Source organism: Pseudopodoces humilis, chromosome 6 (genome assembly GCF_049639895.1).
Source record: "Pseudopodoces humilis isolate 2021_Gansu_Grassland_sample_001 chromosome 6, ASM4963989v1, whole genome shotgun sequence".
In the NCBI taxonomy this organism is placed as follows: Eukaryota; Metazoa; Chordata; class Aves; order Passeriformes; family Paridae; genus Pseudopodoces; species Pseudopodoces humilis.
In genome coordinates, this window is record NC_142205.1 from 25,166,832 (window position 1) to 25,189,474 (window position 22,643).

Genomic DNA, 22,643 nt, shown 5'->3' on the forward strand with positions numbered 1-22,643 from the left:
AAAATAACACAGCATAACAAGCACCAAAAATATGGGCACATTTTTTGTTAATTCTCTGGAAGCCACCTTCCAATCACTCAGAACATGGAAATCAGAAATGGCATTTCTAACATGTAGCTACCATTTCCCATCCACCTGAACCACTGTAGGTCAGGAGATTAATTCAGGAGTCAAACTAAGCACAGGAAGAAGGCTGCAGGGAAGATGTTTTAAGATTTAATTTTTATTTTCTTGTTACCCTACTCTGCTTTGACTAGTAATAAATTAAACTAATTTTCCCCAAGTTGAGTCTGTTTTGGTGATGGTAATGCCCGTGATGGTAATTGGTGAATGATCTCTCCCAGTCCTTATCTTGACCCTTTTGTTACATTTTCTCTACCCTGTTCAGTTTAGGAGAGGAGTGATAGAGCAGCTTTGGTGGGCACCTGGTGTTCAGCCAGGGTCAACCCATCACTGGCACAAAACCAAGAAACATAACATGAAAATCAAGTGGAAGCCAAATGAAAATGCAAGCCAAGAAAGGAAGGGATTATCCAAGTAAGGATTATTTTATGAGGGCAAATCAGGAAACCACTCAATTGTTCTGAGCCAACAGAACTGCCGTGCTAGTCCAGACGGGGCTCCACAGGAAATACTGAGTGCACATATTTTCACATTCTCACTCTAGACTGAGAAAGGTTCTGATTTTCTGGAGGCATTTCAGTAAGACTTTTGGGAATCACTTAAAATTGTGTAGCTCAGGAATGCAAAACGGGAACCTGGAAACTATCATAACATCCAGTCTATTACACTGTGCAGCACCAGGCTTAATAGATCTGATAAGGATTTCCTGTCCATATATACAACAAATTCTGCTTAGGTAAATGATGCCTCATCTTTTCTTTGGAATAGCTTACCCATCTGATAGGTCCAACCAATTGGTCCAACCAATTCCACACACACCAGAAACTCTGATTGTTACTACCACCAAATCAGAAGTTGTAAGTACTTTACTCTGATACATTCTTCTTCAAGAAGAAACCTTCCTGCTATAGATCCTGTCAGGAGAATTCAGCCTCTGAACATCTGCTGACAGAAACACTATGGATGAGTTTCAAAATTTTGGGTGATTTGGGTGCATAATTCCCGTCTGCACATAAACAAAGTTTTCAAGAGCTCTGAGAATACATACATTGTCATAATTGTAAAACAGTTGGCCAAACTCTGTGGTTGGCTGGGATACACTAATGTCTATTTTGTTTTTAACAGCTAAGATCAGCAACAGTGAAAACTAAATTCCAGTCTTGATGGGAGTTCAAACATTTATCACCATAACCTTGATCATGCCAGAGGTTGATAGGTGAGTGTAGTGAAGCCAGGGAATTGACCAAATATGGGGAAATGTGGACTACAGTTTTTTTCAGAAGAGATTGATAATTACTCCTCCTTTCTATCCAAATGAATATTTCCTTAGTAAATACAGCTATAAAAAGAAAGCAAAACAACAAACGTGCTCAGTAAAACAGGTTTAGAAAACTCCCACCCTATGCATAAGCATAATTCACTGAGGAGGAAGGAGGCTGTAGGATAGGACAGGGGGTTAAATTCAATCAGACAAATTTTGTCACATAGCATGTAACATGCAAAAAGCTTTTGAAGTATTTACTGCTTTAAAAGGAATAGAGATTTTACTTTAATTTTAAGCATCATATGCTATTTCTCATGCATTTTATCTTTAAAATAACTAGATTAGGGAAAGAATTATTGAGTTCAAATTCTTCCTATGTGTAATGTCCTGATGCAAGATGCCCTTTTGCTAGTACTAGACCAAAAAGTCCATTTCATTTGGCTTGAAGATAGGACATCTAAAGCAGCCTCCTTACAGGTGTGTGCAAAATGTGGTAATTAATGCCATATCCTTCCCTTGACCAATGAATTTGCACGCTATTAACCATGAATAATACAATGAAAGATGCTGTTAGCATAGTTCAGGATAAATCTATACAGTTTATTGTTAAATACTGTGGCAGATTTGTGGAGTAAGTTTGATGGTCAGCTTCTATGACAGAATATAGAACAAACGAAAAATCTCCTACAAAAAATCTATTGCCAAAAATCAACTCACACATCATTTGCTTTTCCATTTAAGCTCAACTTCGATGGATACTGCTGTTTACTACAGCACTAAAATGATGCACAAATATGAGTCAATCTAAATTCTTCAATATTTAACATGGTTTGTATACCATAAACAGCTGCTCACATAAAGTGGAAATTCTGAAACTATTTCTAAGTCTATGTAAGCCTCAACTTGAGCCAAAAAAAATAAAGTACTGGATTGTTTTGTATGTATTACCAGTTTTTGACAAGCAAGGCAATTTTGCACTTCAATGAAGTCAAGATTGCAAATTTAGCATGAAGTGAAGTAGCGTGCAGCAGCTGAGCTTAGGTTCAAGGGAAGGGGATCATCAGCACAGCAATACGCAGTACTGAACTGGCAAACTTAGTCATCTTGTTAGAGAACAAAGAGAGCTGGTAACAACCACACTGCATATTTCCAATCATAAGGCCAACCTAGAATCTGTACAACAAACAAGAACATAATTTAAAAGTCACAAGCCAAGTCCTGGGGAGAGTGCAGCAATGATAAAAGTGATTACCAGCACATCAGGAAACTTAATCCTTAGGACTGTATTTAAAAACAAAAGCAGTGAGAACACTGCAAGCTGTGAGAAACTCTTGTGTTGGTACAGCACTGTACAGTCAGCTGCTTCACGCAACTCAAGAGCATCTTTCTGTAGCCTGTTAGTGCTCTACATAGCAGCTTTAAATCAGTCTCTGTTATTTTGAATTTCTTCACAGTTTTTATGATGGACACATCCTTTTGAGATGTGACTCTAAAATAAGCAGCTCTTACTGCCTGACCCAACAGAGTATCAGTAGTACTCAGCATGGAAAATCCCCTTCTTAGGCCCTCTGATCACTCGGAAGCACAGCCATCATCAACTCCTGAAAAACAGGTGCACATTAAAACTAAAACCATGTATTGGCAATATAATTCTGATATATTCTTCTAATCTTCCTCAGGGCTCCTTGGAAAATAGCTCAGGAGCTGTGGGGTTGGATATACAGATGCTTCTGAAGACCTGCATCAGGCTCTACCCTATGACAGAGCTTCACAGCATCACTGTGCAAGATGCCAGGGCTGCTTTTGCACTGTTTGTTTACTCAAGTGGAGAGCTCACTGCTCCAGGTCAAGACATTTTCTAGTTCACAATGGATCTTTGCCACAGGATATCATTTAAATGGTATCTGTCTGTGGGACTGAGGTAGTACAATACTTAAAGCAGTAGCTTCTCTTTTCCCAGGGATAAGTGCACAGCAGAATTTACAAGTCACAACACCACCATCTGGTCCCAGTTCTAGTGGGAGAGAGAGATAACACTTTGACATCCAGCAAGCAGCTGTCAAAGCTGCAGAGAAATGCCCCGGGTAGGATCACAGCCTACATTACATGTCTTTGCAGAAGGAGCCACCCAACTGTATCCAGCTCTTCCAGCTCTGAGCTCTTTCCTGAGGCAAGACGGCTAAGTCACACTGTAAAAAGACACTCAGGAAAAGACTCTGTCCTCCTCTACTGTAACCCAGCAACCAGGAAGGGAACACTGGGTGTGGTGATAGGAGGCCACTTCTCAAATCTGCCCTGACTGTCACAGGGATATCAACACGGGCTTTTCACATCTCAAGCATTTCCCCACTAGGCCACTGGATATTCTAGGACAAGTGATCATCCTTCCTTGTTAGAAATGTTGCTTTCTCCACCCTTCAATCTTGCCCTCCCATGGCACAGACAAGCTGGCTCCAGAATCAATTCCCCTCCTTCTCCATGGCCCCCTATAAATTATTCAACATAACAACAGCAGCTGCAATAGAACTTAACATGCCAAGGACTACCTAGCGTCTGGCTACTAATCTAATTCTCCAGTATTGAAAAGGCAGGACTCAAGTCTGCTCAGACTCCCATGTGGGATTTATGGGAGTCTGTATCTAGTAGGCATGCTGGCCACTGAATTGAAACAGGGTAGGTATCCACCTAAGATGCATGGCAAACACTTAAGAAGCAGCAAGTCTGTTCTCTACATGCCTACCCAGGGAAGTTTAGTAATTAAGCCCTTCAGATGTCTAATCACCATTTTGAATATTTCATCTCCCCAAGTGAAAAATAAAGTCCAAACACAAAACCAACCAGTCAAAAAAAACTTCCTGAAAAGGGCACCACAATCAAAGCAGTTTTAAAATTGCGAACAATTTTACTTGTTTATTAGAATAATCAGGCACGTAACAATGAGATGTTAGTAGAATAAAATCAAAAATGAACAGTAAATAAACATCTTTAGGCTTTTCTGTTAAGTTTCCAAGGATACAATTAAGATCTTCCATGACAGCACTACTAAAACTTCCATGAGACACAGCTAAATGGATATATAGGAGAGTCAGTAACAGATTATATGAGAGCATGGGCTTGCCAAACTGGGAGAACTCAATTAATCCAAGCAAAAATTCATGCAAAAATTGGAAGGCTTAGAGCAACCGGAATCAGACATCACTTACTGTTTAGCTGCAACAACAAAATTGTTTGTATGGCAATTTAGTAATATTTTACTATTAAAACCTACCATCATGGTTTTTATCCTAAGGTCCTTCCTAAGAAAACAGTCTGTTCTGGGAGGACATTGTAAAGCCTGCCAAATTCACACTGACATTTATCTGGGAAGCAGCCTGTTGTCATCGGTGTAAATAATGCTGCTTGTCCCAAATCCCACTGAGTTACCATATTGACCTGCTGCGAGCAAAAGCAGAACTTGGAGGAGAAATCTACCTTGTTTTACTACTATGTTGTAGATCCAGTCAATCAGAATTTTACTGGAATAATACTAGAGATTTTGAGTTGCCTTACAGAGCACTGGAATATGACCAAGTAAAAGATCCACCTGCCACAAAACACAATGAATTCTAGTCCATAACTCTAGCAGTGCAAAGAGCAGTGAAAATTATTTGGAAAGAAAAAACAAAGGGGAGATAGTTATAAAAGCCAGTCCACCATTCACTCTGCTCATTTTGCAATCTGAATCACGTAATGGGAGGGGAAAAGAGGCAGGAAGAGCAGTCCAATCTATGTTCTACCTCTAGACAAGTATAAAAGTGCATGAAGCAGGAGAAAAGCGAAGACAAGGTTATTAAAGAAACGTAAACTACAAAAACCTTCTTAAAATAAATGGATGCCAAATTTTGCCAAGTAAACCCATCCACCTATGTGCTGCCTAAAAGCCTTACACATGCAAACATGTATATATCTATATCTATATATATGTGTGTGTGTGTGTGTGTGTATTATCTATTTAAATAAAAGTATGCATATATATGATTCTTAAGCACTGGTGTGCACAATTCTTAAAGATTTTATTTATATTATGACAAAATGAAAGAACTGAAAACATGGTGGGGAATATGATGGGGAACAAATATATGAGCATAAGTCATATCCTAATGACCAGTAACCTGGTTTGTGTAACATCACTGAAAAGAAGAAGAATGGCTGATTGGGAAGCAAGGACCTTAGTTATTTTCTCTGTCTTTCAATTTGCATGGACCTTAAAGCTGTAGTTAAATTTGCTTCCGTAGTTTGCTGAAAGTGCTTGGGACACTCATTGCCTTGTAGATTCTCCCAAGCCTCCCAATGCTTGTTTCTTCTGATTCCAATTTTCCTAGTGTAAAAAATGAAGTCAGCCAGAAATTTCACACACAGCTGGGAAACTCAAATGTGATTTGGTGTCATTGGATGCACCAGTATTGAAAACTTTGTAGAGAGGAAGCAAAACTAAAATTTAAATATAAATACATTAAAAAGTTAAAGTAGAAAATACGAAGAGTCTTGAGTCCAGAGACATCTTTACATACTAACCATCACGAGGAAAACTATAAACTCCCCAGAAATTTTCAGTGTAAAAGTTGATGCTAGACAATATGAACATTTTACCCCTGTCACCATAAAGGATTGCCCTGACTCCGTGTTTCTGAAATGCTACCACATACTCTTTGACTATGTAACTTTTTGACTATTAACATACTTTTTGACTATTTCCCTCTACAAAAAAAAGATTTTTAAAAGGGAGGAAATTGCCATTATATCAATAGAAGACCTATCTGAATGCCTGCAACTGGTATTGGCTGGAAAATTAACTTATTATTAAACAGAAACATCCATTATATATTCTAAGCATGGCAGTCTCTTTGCTTTTCATCACAGTGACCAAGAACAACATTCACACATATTTTTGGAATTAAAAACAATGAGATGTAGTATTTTTTTTAAATAACTGCATTATGCTTTGGTTTCCAAAAAGAAGCCTGATCCTGATACTATTTAAATAAAGTCTTCTACTACTTACAGTAAACACTGTCAGGTATTTTAGCATCAGATGAGTAACAGCCAAATATATCCTTCATATTTCCTTGTCTACTTTGTGACAGTTCATTCTAATACTTACAGGAAATCAAAGAATGATCAATGATAACCTTTCCTAGTAAGGCTTGGGGAAGATAGCACTCCGGAAGGATTTTTTGGTTATACACCAGGTGCTGCAATTAAACTCCTGCTTCTTTTTGTGCATATTGGAAAAATAAAAATCTCAACAAACCCAACTTCCCCCCCCACACCAAAATTTCCACTACAATAAGAAAAAAACCTCATTGTCTGCCTTTAAATCCCAACAGTTTTCATCAAATACCCTGCCATTTTTTATCTTCATTATAACTGAATTTTGGAATTCAGTGGAGTTTACATTACAGATAAGTTATGTCAGAATCTAGGCACAAATCGCATACTACTTCCATTAATTACCCTGCTTACTTTGCAGTAGATAATTTCTTCTATTTACGTTTAAATTCATTCCACAACCCAACCATGTTAAAGTAATATCAGGTTGTTGAAGAGAGACAAAATTTTTTAATTGAGCACTTTAATTTGTGCTATCTAAAAAATATATTATGTGAAATATTAAAAAAAAATTAAATTTTACATCTCACATTTGTGCCCAAGTCATATTGTTTGAGCACATATTTAGCTTTATACATTATTAATAGTGCCAGATGATGAGAACTGTCTAAGTCTAGTGAACCAAGTAAAAAACCAAAACCAAACAAACAAAAATTACAAACAAAACCCCAAAACAAACAAAAATCAAAACTAAAAAATAAAAAAAATGAACCAAATGAAAAACCCAAACAAAAAAGAAAAACACAAAACTGTACAACTAAAACCAACAACAAAAAAGCCACAAATGAACAGAAAACACCCCTCCACCCCCACACAAAAACCCCCAAAAACAACAACAAAAAAACTACCAAAAAATAAAGCACCAAAACAACAAAAAGGCAAATAAAATCTAAGAAGCATAAAAAGCCCCATAAAACATTGCACCTGAGCATCACAGCTAACAAAATATTTTATGAACAATTTTGGATTTGGTCTTCCTTCAGGTACCCAAACATTCCCACTAACTCACTGGAACATTCTCCCCAGTGATCCATCTCTCCTATCTTTCAAGTAGCACTTAGTACAAAATGTGCCAGTTGTTTATGACCTGCATCCACTCTCATCCTATTTAAACCTGATGCTAGCATATCTTGACTGTAAATCAACAACAAAAATGTTGACTAATGAAATTAGAGCAGCAGAAAATTGTTGACATGTCAAAGGAATTGTTCACATGGCACAGCAGCCTCCATTTGTATGGTCCTGTGCTGATATTTAGATGAACTCTATGCATTTCTTGAGCCTGACATCCTTCATTAGGATCTGAGTTTTAAATGCCACTACCCTAAAAACACCCAAACCACAACAGCCTAAGCAGTGGAGAAGCAGTGAAGCACAAAAAAACGGTCATTATATTTAAAAACTGAAATGGTGGCCTAACTGCAGGACTGTTTAAGTCACACAAAGGAGATAGGCTATGCATCCACATAAGGAGTCCAGTAACCAGACCTGTGGCCCAAGTGCTGCCATCAAGACCAAGCTGCTCTTCAGATACTTCCATTCATATGAGGCAGGATGGTTTAGCTCCACTTCACTATTGCTGGGACTATTGCTGGGACAAAGGAAGCTATTATTCTACTACTCCAAAGAAGCAGCAAAGTAGGCAAGTGGTACTACTCTAGGTCTTGTATGTTTTTTGTACCTCTCCATTATGTCTATGTATTCAAATAGAAGTTTTGGTCCAGAGGCTAAAATTTGCAGTTTCACTTCAAGTCTAGACCTTAGACACAAGATGCTGACATGCTGACATCTCACCATTAACCAACTTCAGGGATTAAGAACAACAATAGAAAAAAAAAAAAAATCACACTGAAAAAAGAAGCATCCTACCTATAGCCTCAAGATTGTACATAACCCATCAGAACAATTTATCAGACCCAATCTTTGTTCTGTAAGTCAGGAGTTTGGGGAACAGAGTAGGCCATCAGCCAGATTAATTGCTCAAGATGTCTGTTCACCAAGGGCTGCCAAAGGATCTCCAGTTTTCTCCAACCCCATCATATAACTTGAGCTGTGCCCACAAATGACTAAAAGATAAACATTTCATACCAGAGAAAATACACCTGAATCACACAACAGCAGCATGCAGGTTGTCTACATGACAACATTTCTCGTAAACTTGCCAGGTAGATGCCAGTCACAGAGCACCCGAGAAAGGAGAGGAGTGCTTGCCTCCATGGCAGTGAAGAGTTTGACCCCCGAGTTCCCCCACTTGCTAAATACAAGATGGCATTTAACTGTCTGCAGAAAAGAGGAAGAAAAATTGAGAGTTACAACCTACTTGTGACTGAGTTTGAAGAAATAATTCCATTCAAAAGGGCTTTTTTGGGTCTGACCTGATTTTTCCCGAGTTTCACACTCTTTTAACAAACAGCTGAGGTTGAAGCTCATGTTACCAGTGTTCAGGAGTCTATTTTTTGAAGACTACTTTTCAGTAGCATTCTTCATCTCCAAAACTGGGTAGGTCTTTAAAAATAAACTTCATAGGAATACAGTGAAAAGGAAATAGTACAGAAGCATAAAAATAGGAGTCCAATAACAAACTATAAATCATTCATTTCCATCACACATTGACTTGCAGCAACATTGCTGCTTATACTAACAAAAGTAGTTCAGAACATTTAGGGATAGGTTCATTCCTTCTAAACAGAAAGTATTTTAACTTGCTTCCAAAACAAAGAAATCACAGGTAACCATGGTTTAAGTTGCCTCTCTTGGCTTAGATGTATTTCAGTGCTATCCTGCCATGCCTGACAGAGAATCTGTCCAAGTCCCTTGTGAACTCAAGGCAGACTTCAAAAAAGTTTGGGTCCTGCTCCTGGGATATCTTCTGCAGACCTGCACTCCTCCTTATTGAAATGTATTAAGTTTGTATCAAGAAGTGAAAAACAAGAAGAAAGTGTTGAAATAGGGTAGGCAGGGGAAGGAGTATTAAAAAATATTGAAGATTACCATGGCTGAAGTCAAATCAGTGATAAAGGAACACAAACTGAATCTGCAGCTATTGCAGGCTTGCTCCTGCTACCCTCAGCCCAGTAAATTACCTTGATGCCAGGATTTTTTTGTTGGAATTAACACAGTTCAGACTACCTCACTAGCCCCTGAACTGCATTTAACGCTTACTTTAATCAATGTATTCATTAGTCACACACATCATGCGGCTCCAAAAAAGTAAATATAATTATGTAAGAGAATAACTTAGAAAAGCACATAGCCCACATTTGCTACAGTTAAGATTTATTTGTTCTAGTGAAGAAATATGTAATATGAAGTCATATATCCAAATGATTTGATCATAATAATAAATGACAGAAGTTGCCTTTGATCCAAGACAGCTATAAAAGTTGTTTTGACTGAAAAGAGAAAAATAACCCACCACTAAAAATTCTAATTAACATGAGTAGCATATGAACTCATTCAATATAGAAAACACACTTTAATTCTATGGTCAGAAATTGGTCAAAGATACACCCATCAAAAAAGGAATTCTAATAACATGAAATTTATCTTTACCAAAGTTTACTATTAATATGCCTAATTTCTAATATCATCAGATAGAAAAATCTTCATATTTTATAGCTAATTCAGTTTCATAGCCCAACTTGCTCCCTCATAGAATCCTTCATGGACAATCCCACCATGTTACTTGAGGGAAAAAAAAAAAAGCAAATGCATGAAACTATCTAGTTAATAATGCAGAATCTCATAAAACAGCTCATAAAACAAAACCCTAATTTAAATATATATATATATATATGTTTAATATATATATATTTATTTACATATGTATAATGTCACCTTGTTTGTTTTCCTTAACAACCTCAAGTGCTCTGTAATTTTTCAGAGGACCTATACAGATGGCATCTCAATTGCAAAAACAGCAGGCAGAGACACCTGTATGTATGCCATTTCAAGGTAGGCTAAAGTATAGGGGTAATAGGCTTAAGAAACAGGGATTAATTAGGGATCTAATTAATAATTAGGGATCTCCCCCCCTAATTAGTAGAAGATTCTAAGCACGTTGCTAATGGTGAGATAGTCAACAGAAAGAACTGTAAGACTTAGATATTCAGGCATCTTCTTTCCCAATTTCTCAATTTCCTCCCCGAGCTAAGTGAAAATTTTTAATTTTGGGAGACTGGTAAATTTAGTATTACAGGCAAAGTCTGTTTGAAAAAAGTTTCAAAGTTAAAATACAACTTTTCCCTTGAGCTCTGGCAATTGTACAGCTACCAACAGAATTTCTACCACACAAGTGCCAGAGCAGTACAGATTGTTTTAAAATACTAACTGGGTCAAGAAATCAAGCCTATCATTCATCTATTGAGAAAAAAATGTGTAGATTTATGTTAAGAAACATTGCTTACAAATTATATTCCTACAAATGATATTCATACAGTCCAGCTGTATGAATGTCCTATAATCTTTGTGCATTACAAACTCAGCACCAATCTCAAGAAAACTGAGACTTCATTATCTCTAGTAAATCAGCACTGACTCGACAGTATTTGTGCAGAAGAAAAAGATTCATAATAAGGAATAAAGAGATAATATCATAATAATATAATTATTAATATTATTATAAACAATAAAAATAATAAAATACATATTAATAAGGAATAAAGAAAATTCTGGATTAGTCCCTATAAGCAAAATATAGCAAGGAGTATTTTACATGCCAGATTGGAAAGCAGGGTGTAACATCCATGTTAGGTTCTGGAGCAGTGATCCTAGCTTCTGTTCTGCCCAGTAGGAGACCTGAAGTAATCCTCTAGTTGTAGAAAGGATTGCACCATAGTTATACCTTTATAACAGTAGCTGTGGGCTCACCTTGTACACCTGTCTTGGAAGGGCAAAGTCTCAAATCTTAGTATAGGCATAACTAGGGAGAACGCCACTGAAAAATATAACAGTTCGAGGTACAATCAACACCATCAGTCATTTACATACTCATAACATTGATGTGTAACCCCTTGAGTAGACTGCTCCCTTGAGAGCTTTCAAAATCTCACAATCTGTGAGAATGCTCCCACATTTCTCCCAGCAGTATTAATTAAGCAGCGCAATAGAACAGTTCACATCTCATTTTATCTATCTTTCAAGTTGAAAGAAAATGTGTGTGTTCTGTTGCTGATGTTTTTTTAAAAACAATAACAGTAATAGTAATCATAATAACAATAGAGGAAAAAATGAGAGAAAGGAATTTCTCCAAAACTTGTATAAATGGCTAAGCATTACCCACTACTAACTTAAAGCAATTCTTTCCATGAGTCAAAAGAGTTTTCTGAAGCCTCCATGAGAATAGGTTTTATTAAGCTACCTGAGAAAACTATTGTTTTTCCTGTTGTTTTAAATAAAATCTAATAAATAAACCTAGGATTAGACTGTTCTTAAGTAATTTATTTTCTTAGGCATGTAAAGAAAACCTGTCACCAAAAGCAGTATTTACTTTCTCTGCTCGGGAGCAGCCAAGATACTCTACTAAACTTCATGCTGCACAGGCAAGAAGCTTAGCATAAGATCATAGCACTAATACCCCTGTGTACAAGGTGAACTACGTGCTACTACAAACATATTTCTTGTTCCTGCCTCTTATCAGCAGCCAATGGAGTGAAAAATAACAAACTCTTCAGGAGCATTTCTATCCTTTTAAGCAGAAATGGGAGCTAACATAACATCATAGCCAGGAGATTGAAAACAGTATCTACAGTAGGAGAGCAAAGAAGAGGAAGAAAAATGGAAGTGGGTGGACAGCAGCTGCGCAGCAATAGAAAATTGAAGGGGTGGGAAGGCAAAAATGAGAAGATGAATAGGGAAGGAGACAAACGAGATGTGAAAAGAGACAGAAGACAAAATTAACAAGAGTTAGTCTAAAACAGCACTTCTTAAATCCTGGCTCAGCCAAAGGAAATTACAAAGTCAGCCTGACAGGAAGAGTAAGTAAATTACAACACTGCTGTCAGCGTCTCACTTCTTGAGTGGTGTTGCCAAGAGTCAGTCATGGCTGGGAAGTACTGGCCCACTGCATGGCTGGGACAGGTGCTGCAACAACTTTGTTTGCTATGTGTCTCATGAATAGATGCTTCAGAGAGTAAGCACCATTTAGTGGGAATGGGAAAAGTGATGAAAGGGTAATCATCAGGGAGCTCAACTGGAAATGAGATCACAGAATCTCTGATCACAGAATCACTAGGTTGGAAGAGACCTACAAGATCGAGCCTTTATTAGCTAGTCCACACACTGAAACAGCTCCCACAGAAGTCACGCTTAATCCAAAACATTAGGAAAGCAAGACAGAATTTTGTTAAACAGAGCCCCAAAATCTTATCAGGAATTGAGGTGAACTACTGTGCAAAGATACACAAATTGCATAAAAATTATATCTGTGGTAGACAAAAAGCTTCCATCCAACATTCTTTAAAAATTCCTGAAATTGTAACACAAAGGAAGAAAACTCTTGATAGGCAACATACGCAATGCAAGGAGAGCTGTGATGTTTAGGGAAGTGCTCCAAGGTACAGCTGCAATGCCTTTAACATTTTAATTCATTAAAGACATTAGCCACATAAGATAACATGATGCCCTTATAATCTGCTATATCTTGGCCTGTGTAATCAGTCCATACAGAGCTAATGTGCAAAAGGAAACTAAGTTTCCTCAAGATTCCCATCCTAACTGACCTTTACCAAAACACAAATGAAAACATAGAAGATACTGCACATAGGGATGGACATAATCACCACCCCTCCCCGAGTTTATTCAATAACACAAATAGTAATTATACTGTGTTTTACAAGTTTATATAGTTGAATATAGTGCAGTATTAGCCTTCCATTAATCTGATGTACAACACATCATTATCTCAAAGGGAACCTGGGAGGAAGCTAAAGGCCAATTTTTACCGAGAAACATTTAAAAAATACAGAAAATGTTTGCACAAACTGAAAACATACCGTGAATGTCTCTTCTGTACTTCTTTTTCTTTGTACTGGAGCAACTGGAAATTCAAGAAGGGACTTTACCGTCTTCCTTTTGGCTTTTTCCATTTGAATGTTAGTAAAATAGTTGACAGCAGCAAACTCAATAAGAGCAGAGAACACAAAGGCAAAGCAAACTGCTATGAACCAGTCCATGGCAGTAGCATAGGATACTTTTGGCAATGAATGTCTTGCACTGATGCTCAGCGTCGTCATTGTCAACACTGTGGTTATTCCTTCAAAAAAATAAAGCAAAAGAACTGTTGAATCAAAGTAAAATAAAGCAAGAACTGGCAAGCAGCTTCAAACAAAGAATTTTAAATCACTTGTGAGTCTTTCTCTGCTGCTTCTGAATACTGCATTAGATCTAAGTCATGGCAAGTATCACATATCCATGAGCAGCTAAGCCCACAAGCAGTTAACCACTTTTTACAGGAGGCAAAGAAAACCACGATTTCAGCAGATTATCTACAGCTCACATGAAGAAAACACAGAAGCCTTCATTTCATATTCACATCAAGTTCAGAAGGAATTTTTACAAGTTATTTTCTAAACATTTGAATAAGATTTAAATTGTTAAATTGGGGAGTACTCCTCAGACTGCAGCAAAAACATGACTTTTCTAGTAAATGGTTCTGAATGCCACCTATTATTCTGCATCTGTGCCTCTGATCACAGTAGTAATCCAGGAGCCATTAAGTCATGACAAATTATTTTGGTGCTAAGGAAGAATATTATCTTAAAAACTCTGATAGTTAAGAAAGAAATCAGGTTTTTTTACAGCCTTCTGCTACTAATAAGCCAATGAAATTTAATTAGAATCTCATCTTCTGAAAGAACTTTAATTAAAAAGTGTGCAAGCATGAACACTGAACTCAAAAGATGGCCACTTCATGGTAGTACTTCAAATGTAAACATATGCTGTATAAAAACAAATGGGGCCTTGTTTTCTTTTTTCACCCAAAATATCCCATATCATACAAATGTAAAACCCCAAGTATGTAGTGAACACTGCATAAGTCCTAGCATGATAACCTCAATGGTGAGTGACTACAGAGATGTCCTTACTCTTATGAAAACAACACTGTAGCCATTCCAATTCAAGATGTGATTCTTATGCTCAGAAGAATTTAAACTCATTAAGAATATGTTTTTCAACAGATTCCTCACATCCCTATTTGCCAAATGATGATATTCTATCAAAGTAATATAATAAATACAAGCTTCACCTACACACTGCCATACAGAGAACTGGTCACAATGAAATCAATACTTCGTACTGAAGAAGAAAAATGAAAAAAGAGTAAGGGCCAGGTTATGAAAGCTCAAAGGATATCACAGAATTTTCAGGAGGATATAAAATACAGATGCTAGCTTACAAAATCTTCTTCAATGGGAAGGTGTTGAAAACCGCACTACTGAAAATGTTTAAGTCTGAGGGAAAAAAAAATTATGGAATGTTGTTTGGGTTTTGTTTTTTCCCCTGGAGAAACAGAGACACATCTCTGTTTATCCTTTCTAAGGACCTGAGTGGACCTTTGTCCACTTCAAGCAAAAGTTTTGTCCAAATTGTTTCTAAAAATGTTTGTCTAATAGATGTAAAAATAGTGTAAAGTGAAATAAATGACCAAACATTAACCAAAAACAAGGAAGGGATGCTAATCTGTGACAATATTAGTTTACTGACAGTCTTTATCAGATTTTTCCCTATTAAATCATTATCCTGAAAGACTTGGAGCTGCCAGTACAACTGCCCCTATGACTCTTGCCAGCATCTACCAGTCTATAGAAAGGCTTGTAGTAGAACATTCTCTTCCTGCTTTAGGCTGCTTTTAAAGTGTTTTTACCCTATTTCTTTGTTAGGAAACTTATTTCCATTTAGATTCTTGCACTTTGTCTTCCACTGAAGATTTTCTGTTATTTTCACTGTGCCATCTCATTCAAGCTGTATTTTGAAGAGAGCAATTTTAATGTCTTGTGATCATTTTCCTTTTGTAATTCACTTTCATGATGGCAGTGTTAGAAAGGAAAGAAAAGCACTAAATATGAAATTACAGTAACAGAATCTAAGCCTTACTCATACCAAGCTTCCACTGATGAGACAGACACCTCATGACAAGACATTGGAACTTCTCATGCACTCCAAATCAATTTATTTTACATGTATTCTATAAACCGTGAGTTCAAGTACTTCCACTACTGTTCACTGGAGGACAAATTTCATCTGGATCTAGACTAAGGACTTGAGTGTATTACTCAGAGCCTGGTCTTTCCAGTTTGCTCCCTCAAGCAGGTAGAATCCCTAGAGCTGAGCAGCTATTTGCTACAGGTGACCATGCCACCCATCTGGTTATATATTCCAAGTTTCTCTTCAGTTTCCAAGGATTCCCATAACATTCTTCATACATCAATAGCAAAATTCCCTCTGAATTTAAATTATTCCCTTGTTTCTGCAATAGCATGAGGTATACCCAAAGGCATTAAAAAGGACTATTCTAGTGAGAGTTATTAAAAGAGCAAGTACAACAAACAGGAAAAAAAAAGGAAATCATTACCAAATACAGTCCTAGCAGGAACGGATTCCTTATTTATCCAAAATGAAACTTGAGATAGGATCACGGTCATAATGCACGGGATATAGGTCTGAATCATAAAATAACCCATTTTCCTTCTGAGGTGGAAATAAACTGTCATAACAATATATTCACCTAAAAAAAAAAAAAAAGAAAATATTTCTCTGTGTATAAAATTTGTGCTGCAGAATAGCTGTTTCAGACTCTCAAGAAGGATTGTTTAAGGTGATGCTTATTCATATAACTTAACATGTGCAGTATGATATCTTCTTTAGAACAAGAACGAATGAAGGGTTTTTAAAAAAATCCCAGAAACAGTAGGTCCTTACAAGGAGGTTGACATCAAAAATACTATAATACAACTAATACTGGATTATATTTTACAGTATAAGCATGATTTTAAAAATCCTTTTGACAGCTGTTGAAGAAGAGAATCCCAAGACACAATTTATCTACCTACCACAGTATCCATAACATGGTGGTACCTACCTTCTGAATAAAACAATAAGAACAATGATTACACATCAAATGTTAAGCAAGCATGTCAACTTTTTGCTGGGTTTATGAGTCAGCCCCGCTATGATAATGAAAAAAATGCAACAATCATTAAGAAGAATTAAAAATGCTCCAAATTTATCTAAAATGTTATCATTTATATTAAGCAAACAGAACAAAAAAGCACTTTTACCATAAACTTAATAAACTGTCTAAATAAAGCACTACAGAATGAGCCTTTTGGGACAGCAAGGACTTTTTTTGTTAACTCATAATAATCTATATGCTGAGAAGTAAATCTCTAGTGAATTACAAAATGCCATTTTAACTTTGAGTAAAACATCCATAGGGCAATACATCAAATATATTTGTTTTATTGGTTTCATTTTGACTGTCTCACAACACCCAAACCTGCTGATGCTTAGCAAATGATTCCAAATTTTAAAAATATTTTGGGAATATGCTTGTTTATCACCACACTGCTCATCAGTGATACTTCACTCATTTTGGATGCCTGTAGTTGCCATTTGCCTTATTTCTTACAGCACAAATCAGCAGAAGTATCTATTGTGACTAACGTATTTGTGCCTACCCTTTTCTGACTAGAGGGTTTTTATGGTTTTAATAACCCATTCTGTATGCTGTACTTCTATCCTGAGCTGTTTGCACCACCAAACAAAGGAAGTCTTTTGCACATAATGTGGATACAGTGCTGAGAAATTACTTCCTCACCCAGGCATCCTCTTGACTCTTCAAACTGCATTTTAAGCAGTGATTAAATGCTCATTTTGTCCCTTGGAGTAATGATCTCATTCTATCTTTCTGAAAGACTGTCGCAATCTACTGTAATGAATCTGCAAATGTAAAACTCAAGGACAGAAACCTAATTCAGATTTACACTCTCAGCCCTTAATACATACCCTATGACATTCAGTAGAATTAAACTTACGGGAAGAAAAACAAAAAAAAATTATTTGAGCAATGTTACAGGCTACTTTTACCTCAAGTTGATTTTAACTGACAAGATTCCTACCTGTGATAGATTTAATAGTTTCAGAGGATACCGTATGCCCAAGCAGGTCATACTGAACTAAACTGGAAGACTCCTCAGGAACTTCCACTGACTTCTCAGGTCCTTTTGTCCAGGTATAAATCATTTCACTCTTTGGATAAGCATCTACAACACAGCATCAGTTTGCATAAATAGGAAACTTTTTCTCATGCCTTACTAAGAACCCAAGCCAAACTACTGAAACCAAACAGTAAAACACCCATGAACCACTTCAGAAGATACCCTTCACGTTAAGTTACCCCCAAAAAGCCACCCTCAGAGTAGAATAAATAAGAGCTGAGGTTATATGTCAAGTGTCACACATAAATTCACTTCACATATGAATGTGAAGACTAAACCCAAATCCCTTCTGGATCAGCCTTTATTGGTCATGCAAAAATTATCTTTATTTTAACAATTTCTAACTAAAATTTTACTATTAAAATATACTAATATAAGAAAAAAAAGGAAAGAAAAAAAAAGAAAAGCGTATGCACAAGGAGGATATATTTTGAAGACTGGGTGCACATTACTTTACAGAAAAGAATGATTATACTAAAAATGACAATATTTTAAACTTCTGTTTAAAATATTTGCCAGAAACCGAGGTCAGTAAAATATTCACAATGGCCCCAAAATAAGCACATAAAAAGAAACATTTTACATTTAATGCAAAAGACGTATCTTAGGGCTAGCATTCAATCCCTACACAGTCCAAACTCCTGTTAAAATTGAATCAAATCAGTCTTACATTTGAAGAGGCTACACGTTTTATTTCAAGTTTCACTGTGGGAAATATCAGACTAGCGCTCAGCACAATTCCTGCTGAGTGGTGATTCTGTCTGAAGAGCTATGACTGTGGAGGAGTTCCCACTATCAAAGCACCCCTACCATACAGCTGATACCAAAGACAAATTTTGCAGCACCTGGTCTTCACTAATGAAAAATCAGAGCAGTGTCTTTCATAGCCCTGTTCAGGTTAACTACGGAGCTATATAAGCTATATTTATGCAGTGGAAAATCTCTGAATGTTCTCCAGCCATTTCTGATTTCAGAGCTCTGGGGTCAAAGGAAACAGATTAATGTCCAGACAACAGAGGGTCTAAAGCAGAGAAGTCAGTGACCAAGAAGGCTTAAAATAATAACAAGACAGTTAATGGAATGCCCCAACCATCTCCAGAGAGTCTCAGAGATCTCTGCTTTGGATTCACATCAGGGAACCACAACTACCTTTTCTTGTTTGTTATGCAGATATCCCAAACTGTTCCCTCTATCTGAAGTTTGCATATTTTTCAAAAACCTACATCTGACTTCAAAGCAGAAAAGGAAAGTCATATGCACTAAGATTTTTCTCACCAGTTAAAAAGTTATTTATCTAATCTAAACTTGCCATGCAGACTTCTCTTACAGGCCAGAAGACAGACAATTACACCTGGAGGTCAAATCTCCACATGTAACCTACACCTCTTTCTTAAGATGCCAGTGTGCTTCCACGAGCTGTAGAGAAAGTCAGCTAACCTTCTTCCCCAGGTGTCTTTTACCTGGCTATTTTAAGTTGTCTTCTCCAGAGAATCTCTCACTTTACTGAGCATCCAATTCCTCCCCAAGTACTAAGAAAAACTGTATTTCAAGCAACTGTGTATCCAGAATAGTGGGGTTTAACATAATAGCTGAATCACCACCTGCTTTTTAGTTACCTAGGTTTAATTTTTGAAGTCCTAAATTGCAGTCCCAAGGAGCTTAACAGGAGTTTTTTCTGCATAGGGATTGCATATCAAGACATAACTGTATAAATTCAGATAGTCTAGTAACTGCTCAAAATTTAATTCTACTATTTAAATTCTGTAGTTACAAGAAATTTCATAATTGTAACTTACAACTCCCAAATTTGAGAGGACAAGCATGACCATCCATGGGAAAATCCACTAATCTCATGGGACACTCTGCACTTATTGTAAGCCTATAATGGAACAAATTAAATAGTCTCTGGTTGCCATTTTGTCTAGGCAGTACAACTTTTGCATACAGTAATTGTAAGAAGTCAAACAAACACATCAGATACCTCATTGTGTACAGGATGGTGCCATTTCTCATTATCCTGAAGAGTTTATTTGGGGCTGTCATATTATGTGCAACAGACTTTTTTCCATTCCTGAAGAAAGTATCAGGAGTCCATACCTTCGAAACCATCAAGTTGTTAAGTCTTAAAATTTCAATAGGGCCATCATATTTTAATCTTTTATCTACCCATGTCTGACGAAAGAAGACATCCATTGTATATTCCTGTTTTAAATTGCAGAAAAACAAAGATCACATTTGCATGTGTGTTTCCTGTAAAAGAAGAAATCCCTCAGGAGCAAAGAAATCATTAGAAAAGAAAATCCTAAGTCCACTACACAAACATCTTTCCACCAATTAAAGTGTCTTGTGTACTTCTTAATAGCTTAATTTCTTACATTAGTCATATCAATAAACTGCTACGTATTTAATCATTAAGGAATAATTAACCTATTTAGGTTGCAGGAAGCAGGCAACCGAATTTGAAGTCAAGCATATAACTGGAAACAAAATTATCTTTGTCAATTGTCAACAGATTTTTAAAGAAAATATATCCACAGATCGGCTGCTGCTGGCTAAATTGAAAATACCAGGACAAATGATTAGTTTCACCTTAAAGTTAGGAAAGAAAACCTAACTTCATCTCACAGAAAGTAAGCTTTTAACTGAGGAAAGCTAAGTAAGTCCTTTGCCAAGCCCACAAAACAGGGATAATAAATTATATAGAGGTTTGCATATATATACATTTTTTTAAAAGTATGTAACTATCCCGTTAACTTCCTCAGAAAAGCCACTCAGATGCCCCAAAGAAACATGCAAACAACTGCAGAACTGCAGGCACAGGCACATCATGAGAAATCACATGTGAATGAATGGATGAAGGAATGCATTTCTCATCTCGGGAAGCTAAAGCATTTCACAAAAAACTATCATGTGGCATTGAAAAATGTCACATGGAAGGCTTTAAGTCCTTTCTAAGTTATAGTTTTGATTTTGTTGTTAAGCCAAACAATGTTTTCTGACTTCACTTCAAATTCTTCTGCATAATGTTTCCATTGAAATTACTTTTAAGGCCATATCTATTTGCACTGGCAAGGAGGCATGTCTACTAGTGTAATGCATTTTAGGATTATATCTGTCTTCTTTTCCATGACTGTATCCTCCGCTGTGATTTATAGTTAATCCATGAAAAGTGTCTCCTCTAGTGTCATTTCTTGCTGGCAACTTCATAGCTCATAAGTAGCAGTTTCTGTTATTAGCTTCTACCTGACAGATTTTGTAACATAAGATTTCAACCATTTTCATTACAAAATGAAAATGGGTAAAAAAGGCAACTAAAAAGACTAATCATCCCCTGTACTGAGACCATAGTACACATCACTGTTGCAGCAAGGTTTATGAGTGCAGCCACATTCAGATTACATTGGGTCACTAATGGATACATTAAGTAAAGGGTATTCCAGAAACAATTCCTGTATCCCTAAATAGCCTCCTAAATCATCCCTAACGAAGAAAGAGGAAATAGCGGCTGTAAACTCTCCTTTTGCAAGTTCCTTACCTATCTTCAGTCCATGTTCTCACTTCTGCCTATATATATGCTCCAATATAAATAATAACTTCCTGTGAAAATGAAACCTGAGACATGCCATGCAGCCCTCACTGTAGATTTGAGGCACATATTCCTAGATTTCCTTGGGACCACATTCTTGTCCCCCTTGCCACTCTGATAAGCATCATTCTGCACATGATAACCAATGAAGGGGTAAGATGCATTTTAACATGAGACTGCTGTCACGAATGTAACTCTTGAAAAAATACCTTGCTATCACATAGCTTTCCACATAATAGAAATAAATCAGGTGCAACACAAAGTGAACAACAGCACTATATGGGAAGAAAATTACTACCCTGAAACTGCTTTTTCCATGAAGAAGTTCAGTTCAGCATATATGGCTGTGTTATTTCCATGGGATTTCTTGGATATGTTATAGAAAAGATCAACTGCTGTATGATTTAAGTGTATATCATCGTATTTTAGAAGTTGATGAGAGTTTTGGATTTGACCTTGAAACCAAAAGCCATTCAGGCACAAATAACAGAACAGGCAAATATAATATTCTCCTCTGTCACGATTTCATGCATGTCACTCGGACATTTAATTTCTGCAGATACTTATGAAAACTCTTAACAGACAAACGTTTGCTGAAAGTGATGTTTAAGGGAGCACAACAATCAGCAAAGGGCATTCATCTGAAATGAAAACGTCAACAAGTGTTTTTGAAGTGATGTCATTATTATAGACCTGAGAATAGCATAAGTTTCAGAAACTAAAAGCAATTTCAAAGGTATTACACATTTTCCCCACAGTAGACTTACTTAGACACTCCCTGCAAAGCTGGATTCTGCCTCTGTGCCGTGAAAATCTGTTTTAAATCCTATGAAGTGAATTTCTTAAGCCAGCCAAAACCCACTGAAAGTGTGACCAGAATCAGGCCTTATGTATCTAATTATAACCTGTAAATTAAGCTGTTACTAATCTTGCCTAATTTGCATGATTGACAGAACAGTACAGATGAAGCATCCACTCCTACTGCAGCTAATGGTTTCTCAGAATCAGGAAATGGCATTTTAATCCCAGAGATACATACCATTTCTACATCAGAAACAGGTCCAAAACTGGTGACATATATATCTGTTTTGACTTCAGTAACAGGACCTAATGTATGAAAAGGAAGTGAGCAAGAAAATTTGAATTTTGCAGGTCAACAATTCCCATAAATGATCCTGGTGTGTGAACAGTTACCGCTTTCAGGGTTCTGTGGATGAGCAAGAGCAAAATGCAAACAGAGGTCAATTCAGATAAGTCTCAAATAAGAGGCACTGCTCAATTACCTTTACCACATAAGTAAATCAAA

At 36.7% G+C, this 22,643-nt stretch overlaps 1 protein-coding gene across 1 annotated transcript in view; it reads right to left on the reverse strand.

Moving 5' to 3' along the window:
• GABRA4 (gamma-aminobutyric acid type A receptor subunit alpha4) overlaps positions 1-22,643 on the reverse strand; it is a 46,756-nt gene that overhangs the window by 14,875 nt on the left and 9,238 nt on the right. The window contains exons 3-8 of the mRNA XM_088056230.1: positions 22,377-22,444; positions 19,733-19,953; positions 19,548-19,630; positions 17,653-17,796; positions 16,107-16,259; positions 13,528-13,787 (exon numbers count right to left, since the gene is read on the reverse strand). Coding sequence (XP_087912356.1) covers positions 13,528-13,787; positions 16,107-16,259; positions 17,653-17,796; positions 19,548-19,630; positions 19,733-19,953; positions 22,377-22,444 — 929 coding nt within the window. The remainder of the gene's footprint in view (positions 1-13,527; positions 13,788-16,106; positions 16,260-17,652; positions 17,797-19,547; positions 19,631-19,732; positions 19,954-22,376; positions 22,445-22,643) is intronic.